Source organism: Salmo trutta, chromosome 12 (genome assembly GCF_901001165.1).
Source record: "Salmo trutta chromosome 12, fSalTru1.1, whole genome shotgun sequence".
NCBI classification, from domain to species: domain Eukaryota; kingdom Metazoa; phylum Chordata; class Actinopteri; order Salmoniformes; family Salmonidae; genus Salmo; species Salmo trutta.
The window spans coordinates 9,858,124-9,877,295 of record NC_042968.1 but is presented as its reverse complement, the minus strand read 5'-3'; the positions used below and the strand labels follow the sequence as shown (position 1 = coordinate 9,877,295).

At 42.5% G+C, this 19,172-nt stretch overlaps 4 protein-coding genes across 8 annotated transcripts in view; 3 read left to right on the top strand and 1 right to left on the bottom strand.

The window, feature by feature from the left end:
* The window catches only part of LOC115202909 (protein BEAN1), a 59,642-nt gene extending 56,260 nt beyond the window's left edge, over positions 1-3,382 (top strand). For all 4 annotated transcript variants that reach the window (XM_029767077.1, XM_029767075.1, XM_029767074.1 and 1 more), the window contains one exon: positions 109-3,382. In XM_029767077.1, the coding sequence (XP_029622937.1) occupies positions 109-508 (400 nt within the window). In that variant the 3' untranslated portion in view covers positions 509-3,382. The remainder of the gene's footprint in view (positions 1-108) is intronic.
* Positions 3,383-3,566: 184 nt separating this feature from the next.
* Positions 3,567-7,522, top strand: LOC115202908 (uncharacterized). The gene is made up of 2 exons (XM_029767073.1): positions 3,567-5,107; positions 5,538-7,522. Exons 1-2 carry the CDS (start codon positions 4,769-4,771, stop codon positions 6,879-6,881), a joined length of 1,683 nt encoding a protein of 560 aa, XP_029622933.1. The 5' UTR covers positions 3,567-4,768; the 3' UTR covers positions 6,882-7,522.
* A 6,475-nt stretch (positions 7,523-13,997) lies between these two features.
* tk2 (thymidine kinase 2) lies at positions 13,998-17,138 on the bottom strand. Of its 2 annotated transcripts, XM_029767070.1 has the most exons (11): positions 17,059-17,119; positions 16,874-16,970; positions 16,280-16,381; positions 16,102-16,176; positions 15,920-15,973; positions 15,748-15,837; positions 15,507-15,580; positions 15,319-15,407; positions 15,146-15,225; positions 14,948-15,028; positions 13,998-14,164 (listed from the first exon to the last, which is right to left on the bottom strand). In XM_029767070.1, the coding sequence occupies exons 3-11, from the start codon at positions 16,337-16,339 to the stop codon at positions 14,078-14,080; spliced, it is 690 nt and encodes a 229-aa protein (XP_029622930.1). In that variant the 5' UTR covers positions 16,340-16,381; positions 16,874-16,970; positions 17,059-17,119; the 3' UTR covers positions 13,998-14,077. The 2 variants fall into 2 exon arrangements, with proteins under 2 accessions (XP_029622930.1, XP_029622931.1); XM_029767071.1 differs by lacking the exon at positions 16,874-16,970 and having other exon boundaries at positions 17,059-17,138.
* A 395-nt stretch (positions 17,139-17,533) lies between these two features.
* LOC115202907 (chemokine-like factor) lies at positions 17,534-19,128 on the top strand. Its single transcript, XM_029767072.1, has 4 exons — positions 17,534-17,728; positions 18,204-18,359; positions 18,481-18,576; positions 18,864-19,128. The coding sequence occupies exons 1-4, from the start codon at positions 17,669-17,671 to the stop codon at positions 18,969-18,971; spliced, it is 420 nt and encodes a 139-aa protein (XP_029622932.1). The 5' UTR covers positions 17,534-17,668; the 3' UTR covers positions 18,972-19,128.
* The last annotated feature ends 44 nt before the right edge of the window (positions 19,129-19,172 follow it).

Sequence of the window (19,172 nt, the reverse complement as noted above, 5' to 3'; positions counted from 1 at the left end):
AATTGTTTGACCTACCACTGTTTGAAGGTTGGAGATATCCTTAGGCCTTTTAAAACCTCTTTTAAAATGTAAAACTTATTTTACCTGATATACTCTTCTTTATTTCAGCTATGATGAATGTGTGGGACCAGGTGCGACACAGATATACGTCCCCACAGATGACCCCCCTCCGTACTCCCTCACGGACCCCTGTCAGCGGGGCCACCAGCAGGCCACCTACACCAGCCTGGAGATGGAGGAGCCGTCCGCTGGAGCTGGAGCCTCTTGGGTGTCCGCCAGCAGCGCCGCCGCCTCCCACTACCCAATCGGACTACACGAGCTCCGGCAGCAGCCAATATCCTCCATCTCCCAGTCAGCGTTCCCCCTGGAGGAGGCGCCCCCATACGAGGTGGTGGTGAGCAGGCAGAACCAGCCCATCCCTCTGATGCCCATGGACCTGCTCAAACACCCCTCGGAGGACAGCCATAGTCCCCAGAGAGCCCGGGCTGTCGCACACAGAATCCTGTAGAGCTGACTGGGCTAGTCCACTCCAATGCTCTTCGTGTGGACGGACAGCCCCCCCCCCAGTCTAAGTAGGACAGCCTGAATCTCTCTTCTGCTTCTTCCAGTGTCCCTTTGTGCATGACAGGCAGTATCAAAAGAGATGGACTTTCTGGACTGAAGCGGAAGCTTTGGGTTGAACCTGAACTCAGTCTGCACCTTCCTTTCCTTCCCCCTACCTCTTGGATAAGGTGTGTCCCCCGACTCTCAAGATGTTACCTGCACCACTCCTCACTCTCTCTCCCTTTACTACTGGGGCACTGCCATGAAAGCACAGGGCTACTACTAGTTACCTGGGGCTGGGAGTATGGTTTTTCTGTCCAGAGGGAATTCACTTCATACTGTACAATGGTCTCAGTTTAGGAGGCATTCACGCATTTAGGAAGCATTATCAAAGTCTGTTTTTAGCACACACAAAAAAACACTAGCGGTAACCTGAAGTGGTTTCACATAGATATTCTGTATGTACTGTTGGTTCTTGTTGTGTTGAAATGGAATCGCTCTTGATAAAAAAAAAACACTATAGAAAGAATGCCTAATTTCACATTCCATCACATATCCATATGGTTTTATTAATATTTTCTACATGCAAATAATATTTGATTTATATTTAGTTGACTTTAGGACTCCGACAGTGTGTAAAATGTCCAGTAATTTCAACTGATAAATATACACCAGTGTTATACACTCTTATTAAAAAAAGGTTCTATCTAGAACTTAAAAGGGTTCTTCGGCTGTTCCCGTAGAACCTTTTCCACAGAAGGTTCTACATGGAACCCGAAAGGGTTCTACCTAGAACCAAATAGGGTTCTCCTATGGATACAGCCGATGAATCCTTTGAGAACACTTTTTTCTAAGAGTGTAGGTATTTTTTTGCACTATTATTTGAAATAAATTATTTTTGTGGTATATGGTTTTATATGGTTTCTGGATATAAACACGTTCATATGAGCTGGAAATACTGTCTATTCTCTATAATTAGGTTTCCCCTCTGGGGGCTGAGGCCTATTTAGATCCTAACTGTTCTGTTTCAGTCTCTAAACGTGCACCGCCACACATTCCTCTTCTCTCTCTCTCTCTCACTACTTCTCTTTTTGTGAAGAGCTTTTTAAGGTGTTCACGAGCGAAATTACTATGAGCTCGACCCATTCGCCAGCTAACATCAAAGTACAATATACCTTGTAGCAGAGATACAATGGTATTTGACAATAATATTAGCACGCAGTTTACTGTGATGAGGGATTTACTATACTTTAGTACTGTCATCTTTGATATTATGATAAATAAACAATTCATTTTTACAAAATATTATTCAGTCTAGACACATTGTATTTTTCAATACGCTGGAATCTTTTTAATGGTTCCAAATTATTATTCAGTATTTTGTTTTTGGTTGTGAGTATTCATTGTACAGATAAACTGTCTTCAGTTGAACTGTTTTTACATGTCTGTTATCCATGTATAAATGGTATAAAAATGACTGTGCCTGCCAAGCACTAAGTCTAAGACTGTTAGACTGCTTAACATTGTAGCCATAGTAACTTGAAAACACTGGTTAACAAATCAAGAGCTTTCATTTTCCAAATAGCTTGTTATTTTTCAAGGCTTGTGTTACTTTGTTAAGTTATTCAGATAAGTCTATGTTCATCATTGAAACCCCAGAAAAAAGTACTCTCAGCAGAAAATGTGACATAATGTCCATATTTTGTGTATAAAACCGTATTTGTGGAGTCAATGACCCCCTGTCACCTTTGCATTTTGGCCCCAGAACTTGGTATCTGTGTTCCAGCCCCCCTCTCTTTCTCATTGTCTCCCTCATTTATCTTACCAAATCCCTTCTTGTGAAGTGATATATATCCTCACTGATGAACCCTTAAAGAATACTTTATAAATGAATTAGTCGCATGATTGCATTGCTGGCATTGTGGATAAAAGTTATAAAGAGATGAATATTTATTTAGAATAGCTTTATCAATAATGTGTATAACTGTGGAAAGACTACTATTAAATAGTTGTGAGATTCACCAGAATGTAGATGTACTACAGCACAGATGCTTCGCACTAGACAGAAACGTCTAAAGATTCAAGATCAACGGGTTATTTTTCTTGCGTTACATTCTTGTGCCAATCATCATCAAATGGATTTGACTTTGAAGAGAGTTTGTTAAATGGCTTTTAAAAAAAACAAATGCTGTTCTCATCACTTGTTAATACATATTCTATTTGTGGTCAGAATTCTCATGTCACGCCCTATAAATAAAGCAATGTTTGGGCTGAAAATGATGTGTTAATTTGACAACGAGCATATTTATGCTTATTATTATGTAGCTGCTGCAAATCTAGCGATGCTATACAATAATAATGATGGTCTTGTGTTTCATCAACTGAAATCTAAAAGTGCAATGCAGTGAATAGTACAACGTGTTAGATTGTGTGCACCGTGACACACTCAGAGTCATCTAGAAATGCAACTTTACCTGCCTTTACAAGTCAGTAGAAATGCACTGTAACTGTGTTGGAAGACCTAGTCCAATACCTGTTGAGGTAAAACTGCAATGCGGTTCACTCTGGTCTTACATGCTGTTTTTGTCTTTGTCGTTTACTTCCTTTTGGTAGCACAATAGGTACATGTCCAACATAAATGTGAAATAATGTGTAATACTGTACATGTACACCTCCAATGTATAGTTCCCCTATAAGTCCCACTGTTGTACACAACTGTCCTGTGTGACAAAGATTCTTGTTTCCTATAATCACAGTCATCGACGTATATCCATGTTTTGTATTAGAGCTTTTATTAATTTCTTATATTGGGGAAATTAAATACATTTGACCTCTATGATTTGAGTCGGTGTGACTGTTCGTTCTGGTTTTGCGACTACGGGCATTGACGTCGCCTTTCTGCTTTACATGTAGGCTACACCTAGGAGTAGTAGCTGTAACATAAATACGAGGAGGACCATTACTATTAATAAACATAGGCATAATAGAGGACGGAGCTGGGGATGGGGAGTGTTTGTATAGCATCCAAAAAAGTGCAGAAACAGTGTAGTGCAATTATCGACATTGGCTAAATGTTTCCCTAAACGTTTAACCAATCGAATCCTGCTATGTATAATGCATGGGAATATGTTGTGACATCCTGTCCGTTGACAGCCATTCATTCCCCTCTGATCTGCTCTGAATGTTGTGTTTGGGTGGTGGGCTAGCTAGCTAACGTAAATCAGACTGAGCAGATGGTCTGTGCCGTTGCTCTGCTCCTAATTACCCCCGTTGCCCAGTGCAAGGCTCCTATTAGGGCGTGCCAGCAGAAAGCTAATTTCATCTAGTGCCACTGCACTCGAGATAATAAGTCCACAGCGTCCATTATGAGGCTTTGTGAATACTGCGCTCGCCCAGATCTTATTGACTTAGGAGGGGAATCATTTAAACTGTGTTTTCCTTCCTGGTGTGACTGACAAAGCAGAAGAGAGCTCTCTGGGGCTGCTCTGGCCTCTGTAGCGAGTTAGAGGTGACCATAGTTCAGTCGGACATCATCTGTGATAGAACCTCATAGATGTGTCTTACAGCGATGTCTCCAAGGTGTCCAATCACCTAAATGCCTGAACAATCACCATGCCATTGAGAAATGGTTTTAACATGATCACTATTCAACTGAAACATTCTCTAAATCGGGCTGCTGCAGCTATGCATTCATAATTCAAGGGTTTATCATCATTCTCTATCTCATTGTTTTTGGTGGGACATGTACTGTAACATCTATCACCTGTAGCAGCACAAAAAAACAACCTGGTGGAGAGCGATACACTGGAAATTGGTTAAGCTCCAGCCTTTTCAGCGTCATCTCAGGTTTGTGGCATGACAAGAACAAAATATTTTTTGGGTCTTTCCTGTAGCGCCATCTGTTGGAAGAAGCATGTCTTCAGTCTAGAACGACTGTTATATTTTGTCCTCTAGATGTCAGTCGTGCTATGCAACACAAAGCCGATACTGAAGGAGAAACTTCATTGACACATGAGCAAGTCTAATGTCACCGTAGCCTAGCTGTAGCGAAACAGCCATGCTTCCGCATTTTTTCCCTACTTGACTAACCTGTCAGATCAATAGCAATGGTGTGCCGTCTCTTTCACTTCCACTCTTGTCATACTTCCTTGTTCCTATGTTATTTCTAAATCCGATAAGAAGCGTGTAGCCTAACTTAACAGTATTTTTCAACAACAACAAAAACATGAAGGATGGTGTCGGTGACCAAACGCCTGTAGCGCGTAAAGAGGCTTTCGACAATTACCTAAATTACTATGATCAGATATGGAGTAAGGGTAGCCTGCAACTATGCCAAGAGAAACAAGTTACCGTGGGAGCTAGACGATTTTTGCTGTTAGAGACAGACCCCGGAGAAAGATTTTCTAATTTTGACTTTTACCTTACTGCATCCGAATGCGTAAAATCCGGCTTTAAAGATTGTCAGACATTCTTCAGTGCGCTCATCAAAGCCACAGAGGTGTTGGAGATGTTCTGTGTAAATCTGTTTCTTTACCCATGGAAGAAGGAAATCAAGATGCTCAAGGTAAAAAATATAATTGGCATGGTATTCATAGTTCGATTTCGACAATTAGTCCTAGGCTGCTTTTATCTTGCGCAATGCACCCAAGCAAATGGGGTGCGGAGGAGTTGTCTAGACTTAGGCTAGGATAGCCTAATGCACATGTACACATTATTATCAGAGTAAGAAATAGAGGGATAATATATGACTATGGTTTTACATTGAATCGCCATCTCTAATCACAAGCCACATATTCAAATGTGAAGCTGTCATATCAGGAAGTGAAAGTAAACTGTATAGGCTAAATGATTTGCCAGGCTTGTGAAATGTCAAAAAGTGAAGCATGATTTGAAACGGGAGAGGATTAAAAGTACAGATGTTCTCTATACTGTAGTGATAATTTTCTTACGTTTCATTAAGTTGTTGTGATAATTAAGACTCATCTCCCACTCAGACTTTCACTGGCCCCTTTGTCTACTGCATCCAGCCGGTCCTGACAAGGAGTGCCACGAAAAGTATCCTTGAAACAATAGGGTATCATCTGGAGACTGACACAGAGTACCGACTCACAGACAATGCAGACCCTGAAACATCCATGAAGATGGGTTTTGAGCTTTTCCTGGCCCGAACAGAGTGTGAGTACCTGTTGGAGCTCATGGGTCAGCAGTCACAGCCTGAGTGTCTGGAGATTCTACAGAGGAGAGCTGCACCACTACATAACACCCAGAGGGCTGCCGAGGAGACAGCAAAGGACTCTGAAACAGAGCCCTTACAAATGCAAAAACAAGAGGCGAATGAAGATAAGGGTCTATCTAATGGTTGTTCCCTGGTAGACCCAGGACCGGTGGGGACTGATGAGGCAGACTTAACCGAGGAGAACCGGGTCACTGCTAGCACACCAGGCAGGCAACAGGATGATGGACAGATTACCCTCAACCTGGAGGTTCAGTCCTTTGAGACGACACACTCTCCAGGAATCAGACCACCCAGGGCATTCTTGAACGATGACAGGTCTATCCTGGAGATGCAGCAGAATTACCCAGACCTTGCCATAAGGCAGAAGCCAATATTCAGTAAGCCACTGGGTGGACCTCCTGTAGTGCGGAGGCGACTTATCAAAGAGAACACACTTGAGGAAGGTAGCAGTCCAGCCAATTTAGCTGGCAGTGATGTAAGTGGTCTCCAGTTCATCTCCTTTCACACCACAGCAGCACCAAAACCCCATCTCACAGAAGCAGTCCCAAAACTCCAGCCTCCAGAAGATAAGGCCTACAAGACTACTGCCACGATCCATGGACCAACTCCTCCACAGGTAGAAGTGACCAGAGAGGGTCAGGAGGCAGATGATGCAGACGAGCTGAGCAAGCTGGCTGAGAGGATTGGCCAACTGCATGTCCATGAGCATAAGGTGGAAGAGAACCTGAAATACCCTGTAGAAGAGACAGCACTGCCGCATGCCAGTTGCCATGATGGGTCCCCTCACCAGGATTCTGCAGGGTACCAGAGCCAGCCTCTAATGTGCCATCCCTCTCTGGTGCCGGTCTGTAACATCCCAGGCTGTAGCAGCTGTGAACTAGCAGACAGTCCCCACAAACACATTCCTGGTAGGGACACCATCAAAGAGCCACCTCACTCCATTTATGTCCCAACCAACCACCTGGACCCCCCAGTGCTGGACCCTACTGCTGCTGACCACCAGCCCTCCGCAGGCCCTCAGCACCAGGACATGGAGGGCCCCATCCCTCAGCCCTCAGAGGACGAGCTGCTTCAGACATATGTCATGGTGGACGAGCCTTAGAGGAAGTAAGGTCATGATTGAATGCTGGTGCTCCTGGACCATCAGAACACACAGAGAGAAATTGATTGACATGCCTGTTCAGGTCTAAAACATTACTTGCCACTAAGTTGTTTTGGTCTGGGGCGATTCAATCAGTGGACGCTGCTGATGGGAGAATGGCTCATAATAATGGCTGTAACGGAGCAAATGGAATGGCATCAAACCATGTTTGATGTATTTGATACCATTCCACTCTTTCTGCTCCAGCCATTACCACGAGCCCGTCCTCCCCAATTAAGTTGCAACCAACCTCCTGTGGATTCAATGTATGAAGGTGACAGAAATAATGACTTCCTTGAATTTAATTCCTCTTCAGTATTTTCTGGTCTTTGCTTTGTACTCTTTCTCAGGAGATAGACTTTTAATACAATGTTAATTATGCTTGACCTAATTTATGAGGTGGAGATAATATTTCCACTTGTGTCCTTTTACAGTGACAGTGCCTTACTGAAATTAATTCTATGCCAATCCTGCACTTACTTTCCTTGCTCATTTGTCATTGGGACTACTGAATGCTTTGTAATGTTTATGAAAATGTACATCCAATTGTATTCAGAATGTTATGACTTTTTTTTAACAAAAATAAAAATTGTGAAAACTTTCGTGGTCTTCAGAAGTTCAAATGGATCATACCAAATAGACTGTTACACTAACTTTAAATCGGCAATATAGCATACATTAACATATGTTATTATACAAAATCACTTTTAAGCGTTTATTAAAACAATCTCAGCGAAAGAGTACAAGATTTAGCACAATAACTGTTGGTCCTGTTCACAACTAAGTGCAATTCCATCCTGACAACATGTTCCTCTATATATTAGCAGTAAATAAAATAAGAACAAAACACATAGCTATGTTAGTCAGCAGCCCTCTAAAATATATGCTTTGCATTACAGAGGTGATACCGCTATGACCCAGCAGTTGTAAAATGGAGGTATTATTTTAGGGCTGACACCACGTGACCAACATTAAGAAACCAACAATGCATCATGTTCCCGTATAGAGATAATCCGTCATGGTCAGTGAAACAAACAAAAACGAGCAAGTGCATATGTAACATATGTTGGAAAGCGACTTGTAGCAGTAAATATACAGTATGGCATACTTGCGGTCTGAAAATGTACCGGTCAGAGATTTGTTCGAAGACAGTGTGTAACAGTGGACAAGATAACAGAAACTCCACAAGCTCATTCTGGTGTTCTCTCTTGGACTATAATTACCTGCTTACAGACAACATATTTAGCTTTTAGCCGTACCCTTATCCTTATACTTCTCTGGTGATGTAGAGGTGAATCCAGGCCCTGCAGTGCCTAGCTCCACTCCTACTCCCCAGGCGCTCTCTTTTGATGACTTCTGTAACCGTAATAGCCTTGGTTTCATGCATGTTAACATTAGAAGCCTCCTCCCTAAGTTTGTTTTATTCACTGCTTTAGCACACTCTGCCAACCCGGATGTCCTAGCCGTGTCTGAATCCTGGCTTAGGAAGTCCACCAAAAACTCTGAAATCTTCAAACCTAACTACAACGTTTTCAGACAAGATAGAACGGCCAAAGGGGGCGGTGTTGTAATCTACTGCAGAGATAGCCTGCAGAGTTCTGTCCTACTATCCAGGTCTGTACCCAAACAATTTGAACTTCTACTTTTAAAAATCCATCTCTCTAAAAACAAGTCTCTCACCGTTGCCGCCTGCTATAGACCACCCTCGGCCCCCAGCTGTGCTCTGGACACCATATGTGAACTGATTGCCCCCCCATCTATCTTCAGAGCTCGTGCTACTAGGTGACCTAAACTGGGACATGCTTAACACCCCAGCCATCCTACAATCCAAGCTTGACGCCCTCAATCTCACACAAATTATTAATGAACCCACCAGGTACCACCCCAAAGCCGTAAACACTGGCACCCTCATAGATATCATCCTAACCAATTTGCCCTCTAAATATACCTCTGCTGTTTTCAACCAAGATCTCAGCGATCACTGCCTCATTGCCTGCATCCGTAATGGGTCTACGGTCAAACGACCTCCACTTATCACTGTCAAACGCTCCCTGAAACATTTCAGCGAGCAAGCCTTTCTAATCGACCTGGCCCTGGTAAACTGGAAGGATATTGACCTCATCCCGTCAGTAGAGGATGCCTGGTTATTTTTTTTAAATGCCTTCCTCAACATCTTAAATAAGCATGCCCCATTCAAGAAATTTAGAACCAGGAACAGATATAGCCCTTGGTTCTCCCCAGACCTGACTGCCCTTAACCAACACAAAAACATCCTATGGCGTTCTGCATTAGCATCAAACAGCCCCCGTGATATTCAACTTTTCAGGGAAGTTAGAAACCAATATACACAGGCAGTTAGAAAAGCTAAGGCTAGCTTTTTCAAGCAGAAATTTGCTTCCTGCAACACAAATTCAAAAAAGTTCTGGGACATTGTAAAGTCCATGGAGAATAAGAACACCTCCTCCCAACTGCCCACTGCACTGAGGATAGGAAACTCTGTCACCACCGATAAACCCACTATAATTGAGAATTTCAATAAGCATTTTTCTACGGCTGGCCATCCTATTTCGCAACAAAGCATCCTTCACTCATGCTGCCAAACATACCCTCGTAAAACTGACCATCCTACCGATCCTCGACTTTGGCGATGTCATTTACAAAATAGCCTCCAATACCCTACTCAACAAACTGGATGCAGTCTATCACAGTGCCATCCGTTTTGTCACCAAAGCCCCATATACTACCCACCACTGCGACCTGTACGCTCTCGTTGGCTGGCCTTCGCTTCATAATCGTCGCCAAACCCACTGGCTCCAGGTCATCTACAAGACCCTGCTAGGTAAAGTCCCCCCTTATCTCCGCTCACTGGTCACCATAGCAGCACCCACCTGTAGCAGGCGCTCCAGCAGGTATCTCTCAAGTCACCCCCAAAGCCAATTCCTCCTTTGGCCGTCTCTCTTTCCAGTTCTCTGCTGCCAATGACTGGAACGAACTACAAAAATCTCTGAAACTGGAAACACTTATCTCCCTCACTAGCTTTAAGCACCAGCTGTCAGAGCAGCTCACAGATCACTGTACATAGCCCATCTATAATTTAGCCCAAACAACTACCTCTTCCCCTACTGTATTTATTTATTTTATTTTGCTCCTTTGCACCCCATTATCTCCATTTCTACTTTGCACTTTCTTCTACTACAAATCTACCATTCCAGTGTTTTACTTGCTATATTGTATTTACTTTGCCACCATGGACTTTTTTTTGTCTTTACCTCCCTTAGCTCACCTCATTTGCTCACATTGTACATAGACTTATTTTTCTACTGTATTATTGACTGTATATTTGTTTTACTCCATGTGTAACTCTGTGTTGTTGTATGTTGTGGAACTGCTTTGCTTTATCTTGGCCAGGTCGCAATTGTAAATGAGAACTTGTTCTCAACTTGCCTACCTGGTTAAATAAAGGTGAAAAAAATAAAAAAATATTTACTGCCATTGTTGATGCAGCATATATACAGTGCCTTCGGAAAAGTATTCAGACCCATGGACTTTTTCCACATTTTGTTACGTTACAGCTTTTTTCTAAAAATGTATTAAATCAATTACAATCCTCAGGAATTCACACAATACCCCATAATGACAAAGCGAAATAACTGTTTAAGAAATGTTTGCAAATTTATAAAAAACAGAAATACCTTATTTACATAAGTATTCAAACACTTTGCTATGAGACTCGAAATTGAGCTCAAGTGCATCCCGTTTCCATTGATCATACTTGAGATGTTTCTACAACTTGATTGGAGTCCAACTGTGGTAATTTCAATTGATTGGACATGATTTGGAAAGGCCCACACCTGTCTATATACAGTGGCGTGCGAAAGTATTCACCCCCCTTGGCATTTTTCCTATTTTGTTGCCTTACAACCTGGAATTAAAATAGATTTGGGGGGGTATCATTTCATTTACACAACAGGCCTACCACTTTGAAGCAACAAACAAGCAACAAAACACAAAAAAAACGGAAAACTTGAATGTGCATAACTATTCAATATGACCAGTGCAATATATCTGCTGGAGCGCATGCTATGGGTGGGTGTTGCTATGGTGACCAGTGAGCTGAGAAGGCCCCCTTTACCTAGCAAAGACTTATAGATGACCTGGAGCCAGTGGGTTTGGCGACGGATATGTAGTGAGGGCCAGCCAACGAGAGCATAGAGGTCGCAGTGGTGGGTAGTATATGGGGCTTTGGTAACAAAACGGATGGCACTGTGATAGCCTCCAACACTCTACTCAGAAAACTCGATGTAGTCTATCTTGTAAATGACATCGCCGAAGTCAAGGATCGGCAGGATAGTCAGTTTTACGAGGGTATGTTTGGCGGCATGAGTGAAAGAGGCTTTGTTGCGAAATAGGAAGCCGATCTAGATTTACTTTTGGATTGGAGATGCTTAAAGTGAGTCTGAAAGGAGAGTTTACAGTCTAACCAGACACCTAGGTATTTGTAGTTGTCCACATATTCTAGGTCAGAACCGTCCAGAGTAGTGATGCTAGTCGGGTGGGAGGGTGCGGGCAGCAATCGGTTGAAGAGCATGCACTTAGTTTTACTAGCATTTAAAAGCAGTTGGAGGCCACAGAAGGAGTGTTGTATGGCGTTGAAGCTCGTTTGGAGGTTTGTTAGCACAGTGTCCAAAGGTCCAGATGTATACAGAATGGTGTCGTCTGCGTAGAGGTGGATCAGAGAATCACCAGCAGCAAGAGCAACATCATTGATATATACAGAGAAAAGAGTCATCCAGAGAACTGAGCCCTGTGGCACCCCGATAGAGCTGCAAGAGGTCCGGACAATAGGCCCTCCAATTTGACACACTGAACTCTGTCTGAGAAGTAGTTGGTGAACCAGGCGAGGCAGTCATTTGAGAAGCCAAGGCTATTGAGTCTGCGATAAGAATACAATGATTGACAGAGTCGAAAGCCTTGGCCAGGTCGATGAAGACGGCTGCACAGTACTGTCTTTTATCGATGGCGATTATGATATCGTTTAGGACCTTGAGCATGGCTGAGGTGCACCCATGACCAGCTCGGAAACCAGATTGCATAGAGGAGAAAGTACGATGGAATTCAAAATGGTCGGTGATCTGTTTGTCAACTTGGCTTTCGAAGATTTTAAAAAGGCAGGGCAGGATGGATATAGGTCTATAACAGTTTGGGTCTAAGGGGTCTCCCCCTTTGAACAGGGGGATTGACCACGGCAGCGTTCCAATCTTTGGAGATCTCAGACGATACGAAAGAGAGGTTGAATAGGCTAGTAATAGGGGTTGCAACAATTTCGGCGGATAATTTTAGAAAGAGAGAGTCCAGATTGTCTAGCCCAGCTGATTTGTAGGGATTCAGCTTTTGCAGCTCTTTTAGAACATCAGCTGCTTGGATTTGGGTGAAGGAGAAGTGTGGGGGGGTTTGGGCAAGATGCTGCATGGGGTGCTGAGGTGTTGGCCGGGGTAGAGGTAGCCAGGTGGAAAGCATGGCCAGCTGCAGAAAAATGCTTATTGAAATGATCGATTATCATAGATTTATCGGTGGTGACAGTGTTTCCTATCCTCAGTGCAGTGGGCAGCTGGGAGGAGGTGCTCTTATTCTCATGGTGCCACTTGCTTAGTGGTGTTGCAGACTCTGGGACTCTTTCAAAACAGGTGTATATATACTGAGACCATGTGACACTTAGATTGTACACAGGTGGACTTTAACTAATTATGTGACTTCTTAGGGACTTCATAGCAAAAAGGGTGAATAATGTTTTGAAGCAAGTTATTTTTTTTTCATTTCACTTCACCAATTTGGACTATTTTATGTAATTCAATTACATGAAATCCAAATAAAAATGAATTTAAATTACATGTTGTAATGCAACAAAATTCAAAGAATGCCAAGGGGGATGAATACTTTTGCAAGGCACTGTAAGGTCCCACAGTTGACAGTGCATATCTGAGCAAAAACCAAGCCATGAGGTCGAAGGAATTGTCCGTAGAGCTCCGAGACAGGATTGTGTCGAGGCACAGAACTGGGGAAGGGTACCAAAACATTTCTGCAGCATTGAAGGTCCCCAACAACACAGTGGCCTACATCATTCTTAAATGGAAGAAGTTTGGAACCACAAAGACTCTTCCTAGAGCTGGCCGCCCGGCCAAACTGAGCAATCGGGGGAGAAGGGTCTTGGTCTGAGAGGTGACCAAGAACCCGGTCGTTGCTCTGACAGAGCTCTAGAGTCCTTCTGTGGAGATGGTTGTCCTTCTGGAAGGTTCTGCCATCTCTGCAGCACTCCACCAATCAGTCCTTTATGGTAGAGTGACAAGACGGAAGCCACTCCTCAGTAAAAAGCACATGACAGCCCACTTGGAGTTTGCCAAAAAGCACCTAAAGACTCTCAGACCATGATAAACAAGAGTTTCTGGTCTGATGAAACCAAGGTTGAACTCTTTGGCCTGAATGCCAAACGTCACGTCTGGAGGAAACCTGGCACTATTCCTACGGTGAAGCATGGTGGTGGCAGCATTATGCTGTGGGGATGTTTTTTAGAGGCAGGGATTGGGAGACTAGTCAGGATCGAGGGAAAGATGAACGAAGCAATGTACAGAGAGATCCTTCATGAAAACCTGCTTCAGAGCGCTCAGGACCTCAGACCGGAGTGAAGGTTCGCCTTCCAACAGGACAACGGCCCTAAGCATACAGCCAAGACAATGCAGGAGTGGCTTCAGGGACAAGTCTTTGAATGTCCTTTAGTTGCCCAGCCAGAGCCCGGATTTGAACCCGATCAAACATCTCTGGAGACCTGAAAATAGCTGTGCAGCAACACTCCCCATCCAATATGACAGAGCTTGAGAGGATCTGCAGAGAAGAATGGGAGGAACTCCCCAAATACAGGTGTGCCAAGCTTGTAGCATCATACCCAAGAAAACTCAAGGCTGTAATCGCAGCCAACGGTGCTTCAACAAAGTTGAATTAGCAAACATTTCTAAAAACCTGTTTTTGCTTTGTCATTATGGGGTATTGTGAGTCGATTGATGAGGGGAATTTTTTTTTAATCAATTTTAGAATAAGGCTGTAACCTAACAAAATGTGGAAAAAGTCTAGGGGTCTGAATACTTTTCAAAGGCACTGTACTTCAGTCACACATTTCTCCCTGATAAAATCTTCTCTCTGTTCTCCTCAAACTGGTGGATCATCTTCTGCAGGTCATCGTCTGCCGAAATGACCTGAAAATATAGAAATACAAATACACTGAATATACCAAACATTATGAACACTTTCCTAATATTGAGTTGCACCCCTCCCCCTTTGCCCTCAGAACAGACTCAATTCGTCGGAGCATGGAGTCTTCAAAGTGTCGAAGGCATTCCACATGGATGCTGGCCCATGTTGACTCCAATGCTTCCCACAATGTCAAGTTGGCTGGATGTCCTTTGGGTGGTGGACCATTCTTGATACACACGGGAAACTGTTGAGCGTGAAAAACCCAGCAGCGTTGCAGTTCTAGACACAAACAGGTGCACCTTGCACCTACTACCATACCCCATTCAAAGGCACTTAAATATTTTGTCCTGCCCATTCACCCTCAATGGCACACATACACAATCCATCTCTCAATTCTCAAGGCTTAAAAATCCTTCTTTAACCTGTCTCCTCCCCTTCATCTACACTGATTGAAGTAGATTTAACAGGTGACATCAATAAGAGATCATAACTTTCATCTGGTTTTGTATACTCTGTGTATATATCATTACATGTTGTGAAACTGCCTTTACAGATTATAGTAATGTGATACAAAAACAGAGCTGTGTTTAACAATCACTTACCTGCATGCCTGCCTTTCTATTGAACAATTGACCATTTCCCAACAATGAAAAACAAGGAATCCTTGACATAGATGACCAATACTCTGGTGCTTATCACAGGAGACACTAGAACATATAAGCAATGTTCCTCATTAATTGACCACTGTCCTCCAAACGCATGCCTGAAAATGATTGATCACTCACAAGGACTGGAGCAGGAATATTGAAGGACGTCTTCTTTATCAGCCAGTCTTCATACAGCTGATGGATGGCCTCTAAATATTCCTTTAAAAAAAAAGTGAGAAAGATCGTGAGACGAGAGAGTAGGGCAAGAGACGAGTCTTAAAACTCCTCTGAAGTGAGACCAAGAACAGCATTGAGAGTTTGTCATTCTTCCCTCACCAAAGGAATGATCTTCTCCTCCTCCCTGCACCTCTCTTTCAGCCTCTCATGGCAGATCTGTGGAGAGGACTGGAGGTAAACTGAAACAGAGGAGGAACTAAGTGAACAAGGTTCTACCAAGGACTCAACATCATCAGAATGAAGTAGAAAGCTTGTGTTTCTGCACAGCTTACCGATAAGATCCACAGGAATGGCAATGTTCTGAGTGATCCACTCAAACCACTCACTAAGAACAGCAAAGTCCACCTCGGGCATCTTCCCACTGCAGAGAGCAAAATATTGTGAAGTACATCAAATGAACTAGATTGGGCACAAATGAAAACCAGCTATAAAGTGGTGTGAAATATACCATGTGTATTACCTTCTGTAAAGATTTTCCACAAAGATGTACTTGGCACCGTAGATGGACCTTTCCATCATTCTAATTGGGGCTGACTGGAATCAACAAACACAAAACAGACCATGTTAATTATGCAATGTAAAATACAAGTCGTTGTACTTGGTGAAAGAGAAATCTATACTATTGATAGAACACATGCAACAGTAGTAAAACAGTAGGATATCAGTGCAACCTGTTCTGTGCAATGTTTTAGAGTACCTACTGTTGTTGAGAGGTGTTGGTCCAGCATGGTTAGCTGAATATAGGTCTGTAGAGTGATGCCCCATCGAGTAGGGTCCTGGTACATTAACCCCTGCAGGATGGGAGTAGATCTAACATCAGCATACAATATGTCATTATCAAAATGAACCATCTTCTATAGAATGGTCACGTACCAGGGGGTTGTGACCTCGAACATTCCTCCATTTGGAAACTGGCTCAGTCAGCACCTGAGAATTCAAAAGTAAAATTGTGATTTAATTTTACCTTTGGTTTAACACACAGTGCAGCACAAGGATGAAAGGGAAATGAAGGAATGCAAAATGTTGAACAGGCATGTTGCATTTTTTTTTTTTACCTCAATGTTACTGGTTTTGCTGAAATACTCTAGGCATGTTGTCTTCCCACTAGCAATATTCCCCTCTATACAGATCTAAAGAAAAAGAAAAAGACACGTGTTGACTTCACCCTCAGGTATATTGGCTTCAAATGTCTTAGTTTCAAGGATTTAAAAATGACAGTGTACCAGTACATACCACTAACTTATTCTTCTCCCCATTCCGCACTAGCTTTCCTTGGGAGGAGTAAGACTGCATTGTGAGATATCCTGACTTCTTGGTTTCAACTTAAGTCAGTACCTATGGTCAAGCCAAACAGATAAGGATGTTAATATGGGTGACGTAAGCAGGGCGATAGCTTTCTGCCCTGGTTTGGTTAGAGAAAGTTGATGAGCAAGTAGCCTCACTGAGAGTAGTGGTAGATAATAGCAGTGCTCATGGATGAGTCTGACAGGAATGGCCATGTCTAATTAGCATTTATTTCACATTTGCATCAAATTTAAATTCTTTACAGAATTTATTGGTGGTAGCTACAGTGAGCTCAAAATATAAGTGTATTGTTTCTAAACATTTTCTGTCACATTATATTGGAAAATTGGCAATTCGAATTGTAACAGTATGAGCAGGCCTATGTTGTTGATATATTCTGTTGTTCTGATGCAACATTGTAACTCACATCATTTGTAACATGACATTGTAACATTAGTCTACAGGGTGTTTCATTGTATCACTCTGTGCCCGAAACAATGTTTCAGACCAGCGAATAAATCAACCTTGCGCAAGGGCACCTACTTGAGACGTGCTGTGTATTGTTGCTATGGCCTCTCGTCGGTCAGAGCTCACCGCGCGTATCACCAAAAGACTTTGCAGGGAATAGCCACAAATCGCGCTGACATCACAGCAGTGTGAGAATATAGCCGTGTAGCAGATCTCCACAAATTGTTAATACAAATAGATGTAAAGGAAATCTCGCATACTTATCGTAAACACACAGCGCTCGACCGTGAATTGGCACTCCAGTTCCGTGTGTCAAATAACCTCTTCCTGGTTCATGATATGGAGATGTAGTTTTTTTTTCTATTGGTTGAAGCGCTTTATTTGTTCTGAGACCTGCATTCCCTCCACCAACTGCTATCACCATTGAGGGCAAAAAAAAGATAGAAACTGATCCTCTTTCAGTGAGGGATTCGTGAATAGGTAACTACTGCTACCGTTATTTATGCCAGACTATCAGTACAGCAATGAGGAGGATCATTAAAATATATTGGGCTGCTCATAACGTTTTTACCCCTCTATGTCTGTAGGCCTATATGAGAAAGTCAATCAAATATTTTCTGATTGTAATATTCTATAGAGATTGATTGACATTTTTAGATCACGGTTAGTTTGTTTAGTGGCATGCAAGCAGTATGATAAGGCCTAGTGTGTTTAGCAGTGATGGGTGTTAAAACACTGCAACGGACTGTCATTTCCTGCAACTGAAAGGAAATTGCTTGTTCAGGAAACACAGACTCTGAGCTGGTTCTTTTGAAACTGAACAGGACAGGTGACTGTTCCAAAACAACCAGTAACATCCCTTCATTAACCATGGAGGTTGATACTGCTTTTCTCAGATCCTTGAGGGGTGTTCTTAAATTAGCAGAAATGGTGAGACATTTTTCATACTTTGATAAACCACTGGGTTTTGGAAAGACTTATCACCACAGATAAAGCCATATATCTGGCGTAAACTTGATTAAAAAAAACAGCAAGAATGTATTGCACAGTATTGTTACAGGATATTACAATTGCTTACTCTTACAGAGAGATTATATTGATTTACATTATTTCCTAAATATGTTGTCTATGAGAAAGCAGAAGTAGAAGTGAATGTCAGAGCTGTAGTTCCTGTGAACTGTACAAATGTTAAACCTTGTAGTTGATGGTGACGTTAAACAAGATACTGCATGCCCTCTAGTGGACATTACATTTTAATCAATGAAAACGACCACCATGTCCACAGCTTTTGGTGTGAAACAACCATTTCAATTTGTAGGATTAGACTATTCTTAAATATCTTTGAATGGAAACAATCAATTAGCATTTCCTATAATTTCCTAATTGCCAATGCTCTCTGTTTCAGGGGACTATGTTTGTAGCATTTGTGTGTTTTGCTGTAGCATCCAGGCCCAAATACATTGCAGCTACATGCATGGAGTTTGTGATCACATTCTCCCTGCTTCTGCTGTACACACTGAAGTTGAACAAGAAGCTGACTCTGTTCTTCTGGCCTCTCGTTGTAAGGAACCTATTCAATTACAGTACATTGTTTACTGTAGGTCTTTTACATTGATTAACTGCTGTGAAAATGACATGCATTCAAGCTTTCTGACTAACTTCCATTGTCTTTTCTTCTTCAGGATTTGTTCAACTCACTGTTCGCAGCAGTCTTCATACTTATCCTGAGTTTGATAGCAGTGTCCACTTACACGGTGACAGGGACCCTGGCTGGAGGGGTGAGATAAAAACACATGTATTCCTTGTTGACCTTCTAATTTGGGGGCCTTATAGAACTGGGTTTCTGGGTGAAGCCTCATCTTACACACCATCCTGTCAATAAGGAACTGCCCGAAGGCATCACAATCCTTATGAACATTTCCACAAACATGAATATATACTATAATCTCACATTTGGCACCCAGTACAACTAATGAATGAACTATTACAAAAATGTCAGCTATAATTCTATCTTGTAGCCTGTATCTGATATTAACACTAAGTCTTGTATATTTTCCCTATCCAGATAGTGGGTTTCATAGCAACAGGCCTGTGGTGTGTGGATGGTTGCATGCTTTTCAAGAGGGTCACATTCAATCAACCAAGAACAGCAGCAACTGGCACTGTGAAGTGAAGACACCACAATTGTCTCTTCACATGCTCACTCTCAGAGTTCCTCTGTCCAGTGTCTGTGTTCTTTCACCCATCTTAATCTTTTTTTGTGCACCGGGGCCTCCCACTCCTCTTTCTACTCTGGTTAGAGCCTGTTTGCGCTGTTCTGGGAAGGAAGTAGTACACATCTTCAGTTTCTTGGAAATTTCTCGCATGGAATAGC